This window comes from Zea mays, chromosome 7 (genome assembly GCF_902167145.1).
Source record: "Zea mays cultivar B73 chromosome 7, Zm-B73-REFERENCE-NAM-5.0, whole genome shotgun sequence".
Classification (NCBI taxonomy): Eukaryota; Viridiplantae; Streptophyta; class Magnoliopsida; order Poales; family Poaceae; genus Zea; species Zea mays.
Window position 1 is genome coordinate 99,182,397 of NC_050102.1, and position 14,127 is coordinate 99,196,523.

The 14,127-nt window shown below is 46.1% G+C and overlaps 1 protein-coding gene and 1 pseudogene across 1 annotated transcript; both read left to right on the forward strand.

Moving 5' to 3' along the window:
- The first annotated feature begins 1,565 nt into the window (after window positions 1-1,565).
- Window positions 1,566-3,290, forward strand: LOC109941119 (uncharacterized; annotated as a pseudogene).
- A 3,147-nt stretch (window positions 3,291-6,437) lies between these two features.
- On the forward strand, window positions 6,438-8,435 carry LOC103632615 (cytochrome P450 71A1). Its single transcript, XM_008654368.2, has 2 exons — window positions 6,438-7,473; window positions 7,580-8,435. Exons 1-2 carry the CDS (start codon window positions 6,568-6,570, stop codon window positions 8,222-8,224), a joined length of 1,551 nt encoding a protein of 516 aa, XP_008652590.1. The 5' UTR covers window positions 6,438-6,567; the 3' UTR covers window positions 8,225-8,435.
- Window positions 8,436-14,127: the final 5,692 nt, after the last annotated feature.

Sequence of the window (14,127 nt, forward strand, 5' to 3'; positions counted from 1 at the left end):
AAAACCATCATTATCCTCATCATCACCTGTAAACAAAGTATCTCTGATCAATGTGTCTCTAATCAACGGAGCTCCCAAGGCCGCTCATAACCACGAGCACGGCTGATTATATCAGTTTCATAACAGTCTGTAGAGGTTGCACACTTTACCCACGAGCCGTGATTCCCTGTTGCCTCAGGCCGATCAAACCCTTAAACACTACCAAGGTGAGTAGGCAAGGTTTCACTACGCAGCCTTTACAAAGATTCCCTGAGGCTGTAGTCGCCTGTTAGGTTTCCTAAATGTACCGCACTCCTCCCCAAGGGGCAAACCACCCTCGGCAGTGCAAGCTGCATACACCGAGCCCCATTGATGGCACGACGGTGAAGTGAACTACACCTTAGTTCCTCAAATTATTCAGCTAAGAGCGTCCCATACCGCCCTCATGGTTGTATTGTTTTCCCGGGTGGTCATCCAACGAACCAGTCCTTACGGAGAGGCACTCGAGAAACCGCTCGAGTCCCCTTGAATGTCGCAATATCATCACCATAATCAAAAGGGGAAAATAGTGTATCATAAATAATCTCATCATGTTCATTGATTAACGTGAAGCACTAGCATAGAGCTAAACTAAAATGATCCAACCCACATAGGTAAACAAGGACAAGATAAACAAAGCTAGTCAATTCTTAGGTATAAATTGTGTAAATGCGGGGAGTGAATTATAAAATGTATAGAACATAGATGGGTCAAGGGACACTTGCCTTCGCCAACCAGTTGTTGCTCAGGGTCTTCACCTGCAACTCCTTCGAACTCCGCCAACGCACCGTTATCTATATGAGTTCAAACATACATTCCACAAACTTAATATAAAAAGGAACAATACACCACGCAATAGAATGCAACAAATAAGGAGACGCTTGGCATAGGGCTCGTATCTACGACTATGCGAGAAAGAGAAAACACGGTCGAGGCTACTGTCGAAAGGTGATTATGTTAAGATGCTATAAATTAAAATACTTGACCAAACATAATCACATTAATTTAACAATAGCGCTATGCATAAAATAAAGTTACGCTACGCGCTTAATTATTATAAACAACTCAAGGTAAATTTAAAAGAATTATCGTGCGGCGAAGCGCACGACGGCACACGCGATCTAAACTGAAACTAAGACGAGTCGTCGCGCGACGAAGCGCACGACAGCACACGCGGACTAAACTAAAAATTGAAATGAATCGTCGTGCGATGAAGCGCGCGACGCAACACTTAGACTAAACTGAAATTAAACGAATCGTCGCGCGACACAGAGCGCAACGAAACACTTGAATTAAATCTGAAATTAACGTGAAGCGTCGCGACTTAAACTGAATCTAAAACAAAACATCGCGCGACGAAACGCGCTATGCCACACATTAAATAATCTGAAATAAAACGAATCATCGCGCGACGAAGCGCGCGACGCAGCACACTAATAAATCTGCATATAAAATGGATCATCGCGCGACGAAGCGTGTGACGCATCACATGAATTAAACTATTAAAACTGAATTCAAACTGAATTTAAATGTTACGCGCGCTAGGGATGCGTGCACACGGGGTCGCGTGGGGGCACACCTCGTCGGGTCAGGGGCGCGCCGGGGGTAGGCTGCGCTTGGGGCGGGCCGCCGGGCCGGGGGCGCACCGCACCGGGGCAGGCCGCCGCGTCGGGGGCAGGCCGCGCTGGGGGCGGGCCGCTGCGCCGGGGTTGCACCGCGCCGGGGGTAGACCGCCACCGGGGGGGCTACCGAGGGCACGCGGCCGGGGGGCGAGCAGGGAGCGCGTGGCCGAGGGACCGAGCATGGGGTGCGCGCGGCCAAGGACGTCGGGCAGGGGCGCGCGGTCGGGAGGGCGCCGAGAAGGGGGCGCGGGGGAGGGAGGATGGAGGGAGAGGAGAGGGGAGGGGGAGCTCACCTCGAAGCTCGATGATCGGTGGCAACCGCTCACCGGAATCCCACCTAGGGCAAGGGGAGATGGAAGAGAGGGAGAGGGAAGTTGTTGCGCGGTAAAAGAAAATGAGAGAGAGAGGGGTGGGGGCACGTGCATGGGGGGGAGGGCGCCAGGTGCCGGGCTAGAAACCCACAGCACGCACCCGCTTACCTCTAATCGAATCTAAATCACGAACCAAAACCGAAGCGACACGAACGCGTGATTAGACACAACATTAGACAAAAAAATATGCCTCGACATGATACAACACCCATGTCAACTTAGGTTTTTTTGTTTACATGCGATATGGACACCAGTCTCTATACTGCTTTGAAAATGGGAAGAAGGAGCGAAACAGGAAGAGAAAAGAGAGTAACGCCTGAATTTGGTGAATATTGGAGACAAAAATTTATACCCCCAAATTCAGGGCGTTACAGGGAGTTTTTATTTAGCCAAAGGAAAAGCATTTAAAAAAGGGGGAGAATCTTTTAAAACTTGAAAATGCTTTAAAAATCATATTCTTATACCATTGACTAATTGCAAAAGAATTTGAAAAGACTTTTCCAAAAGATTTGCAAAAACAAGCTAAGTGGTGCAAATGTGGTCCAAAATGTTAACTATATCAAAACAATCATATATGCTTAGAACTGCTTTCGTTTCAAAGTAACTTATGCACATCTGACAAAATACAAACTAGCTACATTTCTATACTTTGTATTTGCTTTGGTTTGTGTTGGCATCAATCACCAAAAACGGGGAGATTGAAAGAGAAATGGCCTCAACCATTTCCTATAATCGATTTTGGTGTTTGACGACCATCACAAACCATACGGACTAACTAGTTTGCCTAGTTGATCTTTTCTCAGGTGCATAAAGTTCATATACACATATAAGGAAAATGACCCTTGGGCCAATTCTATAAGTTTGGGGCAAATCAGGATTGCACCAGCCTACGGTGCACCGGATTGTCCGATGTGCACCGAACAGTGTCCGGTGCCCAGGATGGAGCGCCCAATGAACTGGCTGCTCTCAAGAAAACGCAGCGCTCCACGGCTAAAAATCATCAGACTATCCGGTGAGCCCAAGAGCAATGGTCTACTTCACAACGGTCGACTGCCACCGCAGTCTGAAGCGCCGGAAGGTCAAAAACAATTTGCGATGTCAGGTCGCACCGGACTGTCTGGTGTGCCACCGGACTATCTGGTGCGCCACAAGGACAGGTGAATTCAACGGTCAACTGCTCCAAACCCCAACGATCGGCTGACGTGGCAGGCACTGGAATGTAAACAGTGGGATGTCCGGTGCGCCCGTCGACAGAAAGCGCAACCAACGGCTAGAATAGTGGTTAGGGATATAAATACCCCCCAACCACCACCATTCAATGCATCCAAGCTTTCCACTCTCCACACTCAATACAAGATCAAAGGATTCATTCCAAAGACACATTCAAAGCTTCCAATCCTCTCCAAGTCCCACAATTAAGACAAGTGTTCAATAGTGATTAGTGGCTTGAGAGAGTGAGATTTGTGTTTCATTTGCTGCTCTTGTTGCTTGGTTGCTTTCTTGATCTCCTTCTAAACTCTCTAAGTGATTTGTAAAGCTAGCAAGAGACACCTAAGTGTGTGGTGATCCTTGTGGGGTCTCTGTGACCTTGAGATTAAGAAGAAGCACTCAACCGGTCTGGGTGACCGATTGAGAGAGGGAAAGGGTTGAAAAAAGACCCGGCCTTTGTGGCCTACTCAACGGGGAGTAGGTTCATTGGAACCGAACCTCGGGAAACAAATCATCGTGTTCATTTGTGTTGATCTTCACCATTCTATTTGTTTCTTCCCTCTCCTCTCTCTCTCTCTCTCTCTAAAAGTTTTCTTGCTCACAATCCTTTTGAGTTAGCTCCCAAAGTTATCCGCATTGATTGAGCAACTCATAGCAAGAAGAACTCTCTTCCGCACTCCGTATTCATTATTATTTGTTTCTAATCCTAACCTCGGGTAAAGTGTGTGTTCAAAGTTTATAATTTTTAGGTTTTGCCTATTCACCCCCCCCCCTCTAGGCGACTTTCAGTGGTGTCCCTTCCAAGGGATCCACCACACACACCGATGGTGTTTTAAGGGCAGGGCAGCGCCAAGACCTGCGCGATTCATTGTGTCAACCTACTGCGCGATTCATTGTGCCAAGGCTTAGCTCGTTGGCCACGACACAAGCCCATGGCATCCGGGGAAGGTCGTGGCAGCCGGTAGCCCCGAGCTCATGGCGTTCAGGTTAACAGCAGGCGGCCTCCTCCAAGTGATGCCTTCGAGTTTGAAGGGTAACAGCGGCTCCAGCGAGGTAGGAGGATTGCCGACAACTACTACACGTGTGTCAACCAAGCGAACATCGCCTCCAATCGAGCCCCATCCTCGACCATCACCAAGGTAGCATGAGGTGTTGCTTGCCTTTTGAATCTAAAGGGTGGGGCGGTATCAAAGCCTATGTAGCTCACCGTGTTGGCCTCCTTCAAGGCTCGACATCTCCAAGGCCTAGCTCATCGACCATGGCACAAGCTAATGGTGTTTGGGGTAGCCACTGACATCTTCCTTCAAACGCTGCCCTCAACTATCGCCAAGGGAGAACGGACCACTGCTTACCATTCAACTATGAAGGAAAGCAGAACGCGCTCAGCATAGGTTGGCTCTGTGCCTTCTACAAGGTAGCATGAGAATGAACTCTTCCTTTATGATAATATAACATTCATCTGTAATCTAGTTCGGCAAGGTACGCCTATGTAAACCGGGTTCCTGGCACCACCTATGGTCTAGCCCAGTAGGGGCCACCCTTGTAAGCCCGACTTCTGGTATTCATCACGCAGATTTTGTGTATCCAGTTGTAAAGGAAGAGATTGTTGATGTCCATCGATTTCTTTTCTTGATTGGACGTAATGCTTCCCTTTGTCCCTCCAATGGGTCCAAGCTTCTGTTGTAATCATGAAACCCGAGTTGTGTACCTAACCTTGCACCTGGTTCAAGGCCCCGCTTGAATGTGAATAAGGAATGGATCATTATGAACTCGGTCTAAGGGGAAAAAATCCAAGTCCTTCGGCATGGTCCGGAGCTGGGTAGCCACTTAGCTTAGTTCCGTACCCTAAGCCTACCCCTTCCACCACCCATGACAGCTGACCAAGTACCATTGGGTAAGTTCCTAGAGGTCTAGACCTTGTCCAAATTCAAGTGCCAGCGCTTGAGCCAGGTGTAAGTAAAATGGACCTCAGACCATTTGACTAAATGATTTTTGTAGTTGATGATCAACATAATCAGTGAACTAATGTGTTTGCTAGTGTTTGTATTTGTAGTTCACAGGATGCAAAAGTGACTTGGACTAAGGCACTGAGAAAGCAACATCTCAAAAGAAGACTTTATGAAGACCATAAGTAAAGATCAACAAGTATCAAGCAAAGTCCAAGACATGAAGGAAGTGTAGCCACTCGCAGACTGTCTTCCTAAGTACAGCGAGTGGCTCACCAGATAGTCTGGTGCACTAGGGAACTACAACCCAACGGCTAGTTCCAGGTGGCACCTGGGGACTGTCGGACGGTCCGCGCGTATAGCCCGGACGGTCTATGGTTAGATTAACTCGGGCGAGAGTCCTTATCCCATGCGTGTTTATTCAACTAATCACACAGTAATCTATTGGGAAGCGTTTAGAAACGGGTTTAGAACTCCCCAATAATATGAAGGGGTACGACCGATTGAGGTATCACCCAATCGACAAAATCAATCTATTATCATTACCTTTACATTCTTGCCTTAGGTGAAGCAGTAATTTAGCCTAGATTAGTCTTCTTTATCCCTAATCTTCACCTCTTCTCGACTCTACGTCATAAATCGTTTGTTTTCTTGGTTCTTACTACTCATTGAGTGACCGGAGCAAGGTTCATCGGTCGCTTAGAGATGTCTTTCTTCCCTGACGGGGTTCCTTCCGAGGAGCGAGATCTAGGTTCTACAGGAGATCCACGAAGCCCTCTGCGCGCCTCGCGGGCGATCTGCCGCCCATACGTGGACGGTCGCACGCTTGCAGAGAAGATCGGAGCCTCTCTGCGCAGCGCGGACGGTCCGACCGCTCATCAATCACAGACGGAACGCACTCACATGGAGAGGACCCAAGGTCCCAACTACCGTGCGCTAGTCCTAGGGTTCATTTGGTGATTGGCCCCAAAAACGAGCCAACAACCACACCAAACAAGGTCTTAGTCTATTAACTTATAAATCTCTTTATTAATAAGACAATGGTTTGTAGTACTCGGTGTATGATTACCAAATGGTACTGCTAATAAGTAATTATTTTTCTTATAAAAGAGAAGGTAACGAAAGGGGTTGTGTTACCTGCCGAGGTGATCCCAGGCCGGATGATGCTGGTGAGGAATATCCATCAGTCTTTTTAATCTAGCACTAGCAATGATTATCATAACTAGTACAATTTATAAACAATGTAGCTGGTTGAGCAAAGAGCCAAAGAGTCCTTCCAATCTTATCTGCCTCAGTAGCCGCCAGCAGATTTTTTAACCTAGGACTAGCAGTGATTATCACTAGTTAATATAGTATGTCTTTCTGCCTCAGCCTCAGTAGCCGGCAGAGTGAGGTGAAGATATGTCTGCTTTCGTGCTCGCCGGCGCCGGCGCTGCCTTGCTTCTCGGCTTCCTCTACATCGTCAAGAACCGGTCGAGCAAGAGCAAACTCCCGCCGTCGCCCGTGTCTCTGCCACTGGTCGGTCACCTCCATCTCATCGGCCGCCTCCCGCACCGGTCCCTGCACGAGCTGCAACTCCGATATGGCGGCGACGGTGGCCTTCTCCTCCTGCATCTCGGGCGCCGGCGGACACTGGTCGTCTCCACGGCCGCGGCGGCCGCGGACCTGTTCCGCAACCACGACCTTGCATTCTCCTCCCGCCCACACAACGCGGCGGCTCACAAGCAGACGTATGGCTCCCGCAACATCTCCTTCTCGCCGTACGGGGACCACTGGCGCCGCGCCAAGAAGATCGCGGTGGTGCACCTCCTCTCCCAGCGCCGCGTAGACGGGTTCGCGCCCGTCCGTCAAGCTGAGGCGGCCGCGCTGGTGGCGCGGACACGGCGAGCCGCTGAGGCTGGAGAAGCTGTGCAGCTGAAGGAGCTCCTGTACGGCTACACCAACTCGGTGGTCACCCGCGCCGCAGCCGGAACCGCCGGGACGACGGCCGAGAGGCTGAGGCAGCTCCTGGCGCACGGCGCGACGCTAGTGGCGGGGTTCCAGGCGGACGACGTGCTGCCGAGCGCGGCAGCAAGGGTGTTCAGGTGCGCAACAGGGCTCGAGAAGAAGATCGACGACATGAACGAGAACTGGGACAGGTTCCTGTCGGAGATCGTGGCCGAGCACAAGGAGAAGACTAGACTGGGGCAGGGGCTGGGGCAGGGACAGGATGGTGACTTCTTGGACGTCCTCCTGCAGCTGAAGGAAGGAGGAGGCCTCGAGGGTTTCGAGCTCACCGATGACGATGGCATCAAAGCCATCGCTAAGGTGATGAACCGTTTTTTTTCTTATTGTGTGGAAGATCTTGGCATCTTGCACGTCCGGCTGCCTGATCGTACGATGATCCATTCTTGCGTTACGTTCATCCCCGCAGGACATGATAGCCGCGGCGACGGACACAACAGCCGTGACGCTGGAATGGGCCATGGCGGAGCTCGCCCGAAACCCGCGGGTTATGGCCAAGCTGCAGGACGAGATCGCGCGCGTGGCCGGCGGCAACTTCGAGCAGTTAACGGACCTCGGAGACGCGGAGCTGAACAAGATGGTCTACCTGAGGGCGGTGGTGAAAGAGGTGTTCCGCCTCCACCCGCCGGTGCCGCTCCTCCTCCCGCGCGAATCCATGGCCGCGGCGGGTGTGCAGGGCGGCAGGTACGAGATCCCCGCGAAGACCGCGCTGCTGGTCAACGCGTGGGCGATCGGGAGGGACCCCGCGGCGTGGGACGCGCCGGAGGAGTTCCGGCCGGAGCGGTTCCTGGCGGGCAGCGAGGCAAGGGCGGTGGACGTGAGGGGGACGGACTACCAGCTCCTCCCGTTCGGCACGGGGCGGAGGATCTGCCCCGGCATCAGCTTTGCGCTAGCAGCCCTGGAGCTCGCGCTCGCCAGCCTCCTGCGCCACTTCGACTGGGAGCTCCCCAGCGGCACGCACTCGGCGGACATGGACATGCTCGAGGCGCCGGGGCTCTCGACGCCGCCGCGGGTACCCCTTGTTCTCGTCCCCAAGTGGAAGCCGCTTGCTTAGGCATGCAGCGCACGCTGCACTTTGCGTTAGGAATAATAGACGATATGGCTTCATGGAATCATGTTATGTGTAAGAAGTAAGAACAGGCTACGAACTGGGAATAATGAAACAAATTTCAAACCTGCAACTAGTAAAATCAAAATCAGGAACATATACTGTACCATCAGTTATATTGGTGCAACCCTTCAGTTATATTGGTGCAGCCGTGCAATGTGATGCATTCAATTCCAACAGTAACTCATATTCCCTCTATCCTAAAATAATATTAGTTTTAAAAGAATTAATTTATTCATACAATACTTAACTTATGTGTTTTATATATTCCCTCCGTTGTACTATTAGTTATCGTTTTGAACAAGATTTGAGTTAAACTTATAAATTTTTTACTACAAATAATTGTTTTATTATTTAGTATTAAAACCTAATGTTGATATATATTGATTTGTCTTAAAAGTACTTTTATAAAAGTATAAATGTATTAAGAGTATATTTGTGTTTTAACAAGAAAATATTGGTCAAAGTCATATTTTAGATAACGTGTCGTTTTTCTAAACGATAACTAATAGGACACCGGAGGGAGCATGTGTCTAAGGGCATGTTTGTTTTAGCTTATAGATTATATAATCTGGATTATAATCTAAATTATATAATCTATATTATAATCTATATTATAATCTAGATATATTATAATTTATATATAGTTGTTTGGTAGTCTAGATTATACATTAGATTATTAATAAAGACAGCAGTATCCTTGTTTGTTTATTTGAGGTGAGAAAAGAAGGATGGCATATATTGTAATTTCTATTTACATAACCATGGGTAGTGGGTCTTTTGCCAAAATAATCTCAAATAAGCTACTCTTGAGGAGATTATGATATTATCATAATCTAGGCTTTAGATTATATAATCTGAACCCATAATCTATGGTGTTTGTTTACCAGTTGGATTATTTGCGCTGGATTATATAATCTAGCGAGATTATAATCCGAAACAAACAAGACCTAAGTATATCATCATTTATTTAAAAATAAAAATTAAGAGCTAAAACGACCACTATTTTAGGATGAATAGAGTATTTTATATTTAACTCATTCCACCTATTGCAAGGATATATAACATACTCCTACGTCCGAATTTATAATTCGTTTGACTTTTTATCCTAAGTTTGTCTAACTCATCTTATTCAAAAAAATCATAATTATTGTTAATTTTTGTGTGATTTTGTTTAGTATATAATATACTTTAAATATGGGTTTAATTTTTTTCGCAAAAAACATGAATAGAACAAGCCAATCAAACGTGTCACAAAAAACTGAAATGAATTATAATTTACGTCAAATTTGTAAAAAAAAGTCAAACAGATTATAATTTAGGACGGAGAGAGTATAAGAGCAGCTCCAGCAGTTCTCTATGACTCTCTAAATCAATAATTTAGGAAGTTAACCAAAAACACTCTTCTCCAATAGCTCTCTAAATAAACTTCTAAATTTAGTCACTTCTCGTCTAACCTCATTTCCTCCGAATAGTCAGCAACCATTTACCAACTCCCGAAACATAAAATCTGACATATTTTTTTATTTCGACGACTTTTTCCCATTCTGCAGTAAATATAGATTAACATAGCCCATGTGCCAGCCACTGAAGATGCACAATTGTAGCAGCTAGTAAACTAAACTATTGATAATGCACATGTCAGGAATAAATAAATAAATAATTACGGTAACAAATTGAAAGGCTAACACAGCTCACCATGTTGAATTAGTCGGCTAACGAGGTCACAATTTTGAAATCGAGTTGAAAAGGAAGATGAAAACAAAATAAAAAATGACTAGTCTTGTTCAAACTAGTGACATGGCAAGTTTTAATATATTTAGAAAGTAATATATGTATATATAGTATATGTATTTAGAGCCCTGGGCTCTATTTAACTACAGAAAGCCCCGACCATCCGTCTGGTTGACCAGGCGCACCATCCGGTCCACCCACTATAATGTTTACGCTTAGTTATACACAAGTTTACGCTCATGTACCATCGTATAAAAACAATCGCTCTATCTGGCCTTCCACGATGGCTGATACTAGGGTTTCAGTGGCGGCGGTTGCACGACATGAGCGAGCGCGGCGAAGCCAGCACAACCGCAGCGGACAAGCGTCCCCATAGACGAGATCCATGGCGCAGCGCCAGAAGAGCGTCTCCTCCATGCCGCGCACTGCGGCTCGCGCGCACCGCTGCTCGTGTCGCTCTTCGGCCGCTCGCTCTCCTCAACCGCTTCCACGCGTTGGCGCAGCTCCCAGCAATGGCGATGGCGACAGGGTCCATGGCGGCTTGGCGGCTTGACCATCGAATCATTGCACAGAGGTGTGTGGTTGTGGATCTGATGAAGGAAACACCGACGAGGCAGACTCCAAGCGAAAGAGGTCATGTACCAGCGGTGACAAAGTTCCAGCGGCTCCACCGTCTCCCCTTGCTTCTATTGTTGTTTGTAGGTATAGTTCTGCCCACTTCTGGTCCATCTACCGATCATTGAAGCTAGCGTAGCGGATTCTCCTAATTGATGTGAGTTTTGTTAACTAGATATTATACAGTGCTGACGAAGGATCTGTTATCAATTGGGTTCGACCAAGGATGGCCTTCATTCCTGCTGTCGATGTGAGTTTCAGGATGCCATCCCGCACAGTCACGCATGAATTATTTCTGTTAGCGTTGCGTCAGTATTGTTTTTATGCTTCCTTGAATCGAATAGGAGCGGCGATTTGCATTGTTTCATTCCTTCATTTTGTGGAGGGTTTTTCCAATCGCATATGCGTGTGCCCGTGGCAATTGTATTATAATATAGGCAAACCACTGTTATTTTAATCACTGAGAAAGTTGGGATGTTTTATCAGGACTAGTTGATGATTAGGTTAATCATTACTTGTGATGCTCTAATCCAGCCACGTCTTTGTAGCTAGCACAAGCAAATATAAAGTTGGTTTGGTGTGGCTGGTAGTTGTCCACATCGTCTGTTTCTATACCCTGCAACCTGTTTGGTGTCCAATGCTCTCACCGATGCTCATTGATTTGTGCTTGCATTCGCTTGTGAATACCTAACTTACTCTCGTGCTCAGATCTGTAGTAGTAGTATGGTGCTCTCGTCTTGCTGGCATCGTCCGCGTTATACTGATCCTGTGGAGAAATCTTCTCTAAGTTGCCCACTTATGTTTTTGATAATCTGACCAGCTGACCAGGGCACCGGCTCGGCTTCAATGAGGTAGACTTGATCTGCACCTGTACCTCCTGTTTCCCTTTGCCTGTTGCTGTTAGGGATTCGACTAGCTCAATGAGAAAAAGTCTTGTCCTCGCGTGTGTTCCTACTGAATTAGCTGACTACGTCTTTGGTGAAAAGTCAATTTTTAGTTGGTCGGTAATGGCCCAGGGGAAAGATCCTAGCTTTATAAACTTGTAGATGCATGTCATGCGGCAATTTCATTTGATTTGCTGACGAACAGCTCTCAACAATAGGATACACTATTGTTCAGTTAGCCATAGGTTGTTTCACTACAGGTATTTTGTAACAAGTCATTCCTTGATACTCATCATTTTGTATATTTCCCTTGTAGTGAATATTCTTGTAGTATACTCCTGCAATTATGTATTCTTTATTTTCTTGTAGTAACCTGTGCTGAAAACTGAGGTGTATAGACAAGATTATGTTCCAAAAGCCTTATATTACAGCTATCCGAATTCTGACATGTTTTTATTCACATGCAGTACACTCCTGCAATTGATGCGTTTTGGTGTTATGGTGAAACAGAGTTTTGTGTGTATGTACCAACAGCTAAAATGTAAACACGACATTATCATAGTTGAGTACAGGAATAATTATCTCTTATATCTTATTGCAAAATCTGAAACTGTTCTCCTGTAGATGGTTAGCTTGCATTTTACGCTACAATTACCTCAGATCACTTGTTGTATCTTACACCAATTTACGAAATTTGTTGATGCGCTTTATGACAACCTCATGCGCTGAGAGATACATTCGGTCTACATTCGTTATTATGAAACAGATGGACGATTTACGTTAAAATTTATAATCATTTACGTTGTTTTGGTTCACGATTTACGCTGAAATTCATTCGAGCCAGAACCTGCGCTCAATCGGCCGCAAACGATTTTCACGCCGTAATTCAGGCCTCATTTGCTGTTACGAAACAGGTATACGATTTACGCTAAATTATGTACTCATTTACGCTGTTTTAGCTCACGTTTTACGCTAAAATATATTTGAGCCAAAACCCGCGCACGATTGGACGCACGCGATTATTACGCCGTAATTTCGGGACCCATTTACGGTTACGAAACAGATATACGATTTACGCTAAATTTCGTACTCATTTACGCTATTTTGGTTCATGTTTTACACTAAAATATGTCCGAGTCAGAACCCGATCACGATGGGACGCGCGAGATTTTTACGCCGTAATTTTCGGGCCGCATTCGCCGTTTCAAAACAGATCTACGATTTACGCTAAAATTCGTAATCATTTACGCTCTTTTTGTTCACGTTTTACGCTAAAATTTGTCTAAGTCAGAAACCGTGCCCGATGGGACGCACGCTGATACGGAACGTGGCTATACCTGGCTGGGTCTTCCTGGTACTAATGGAAGCCCAGGGCTCCCATTACCATCACCCTATATATATATATAGTATGGGAAGCCCCAGTCAGGTATATCTACGCGCGCTCGATCTGGTTCTGGTTCTGGTTCTGGCTCGAGCGGATTGCAGCGTAAAACGTGACCTAAAACAGCGTAAATGAGTACGAAATTTAGCGTAAATCTTATATCTGTTTTGTAACAGCAAACGGGGCCTAAAATTACGGCGTAAAAATCGCATGCAGCCGATCGTGCGCGGGTTCTGGCTCGGGCGGATTCCAGCGTAAAACGTGAGCTAAAACAGCGTAAATGAGTACGAAATTTAGCGTAATTCCTATATCTGTTTTGTAACAGCAAACGGAGCCTAAAATTACGGCGTAAAAATCGTGTGCACCCGATCGTGCGCGGGTTCTGGATCGGGTGGATTTTAGCGTAAAACGTGAACCAAAACAGCGTAAATGAGTACAAATTTTATCGTAAATCATCGATCTGTTTCGTAACGACAAATGGGTCTCGAATTACGGCATGAAAATCGCCACAGGCGCTGTCTCGGGCGGATTTCGGCATAAAACGTGAACCAAAACAGCGTAAATGAGTATGAATTTTAGCGTAAATCATCGATTGATTTCGTAACGGCAAATGGGGACAAATTACGGCGTAAAAATCGTGCGCGGGTTCTGGCTCGAGCGGATTTAAGTGTAAATCGTGAACCAAAACAGCGTAAATGACGGGTTCTGGCTCGAGCGGATTTAAGTGTAAATCGTGAACCAAAACAGCGTAAATGAGTATAAATTTTAGCGTAAATGAATAGAAATATCAGAAACAGACAAATAGATGGAAGCGGATCCATGAACTGAAATATAGGTCATACTAGTCGGTTACCCGTGCGTTGCGACGGCTTACAACAATACCCACGTAAATTATCCATAAAAAAATGTCAAGATTTTTTATTGATTGTCTCCGCTCTCTGTATATTATATTTTTTTGATTGGCTAACTGATGTTATTGTTTACTCCATGCAAATATATCTTGGTACAACATGGCCAATAAAGTGAGGGATTAAAAGAGAGTTCACAACGATTGACTGAATGAACAAAGACTATAAAATGATATAATTCCACCATACAGAGACCAAATAAGAGAAAGTTTGAGATCAAGTTTCTAAAATAAGTCCCATGAAGTCAAACTTATAAAAAAAGATATATTAAAATATAGAGTGATTGCTAAAGTCAGGCATCAATAAAAACTGGATGCGCTTCATATA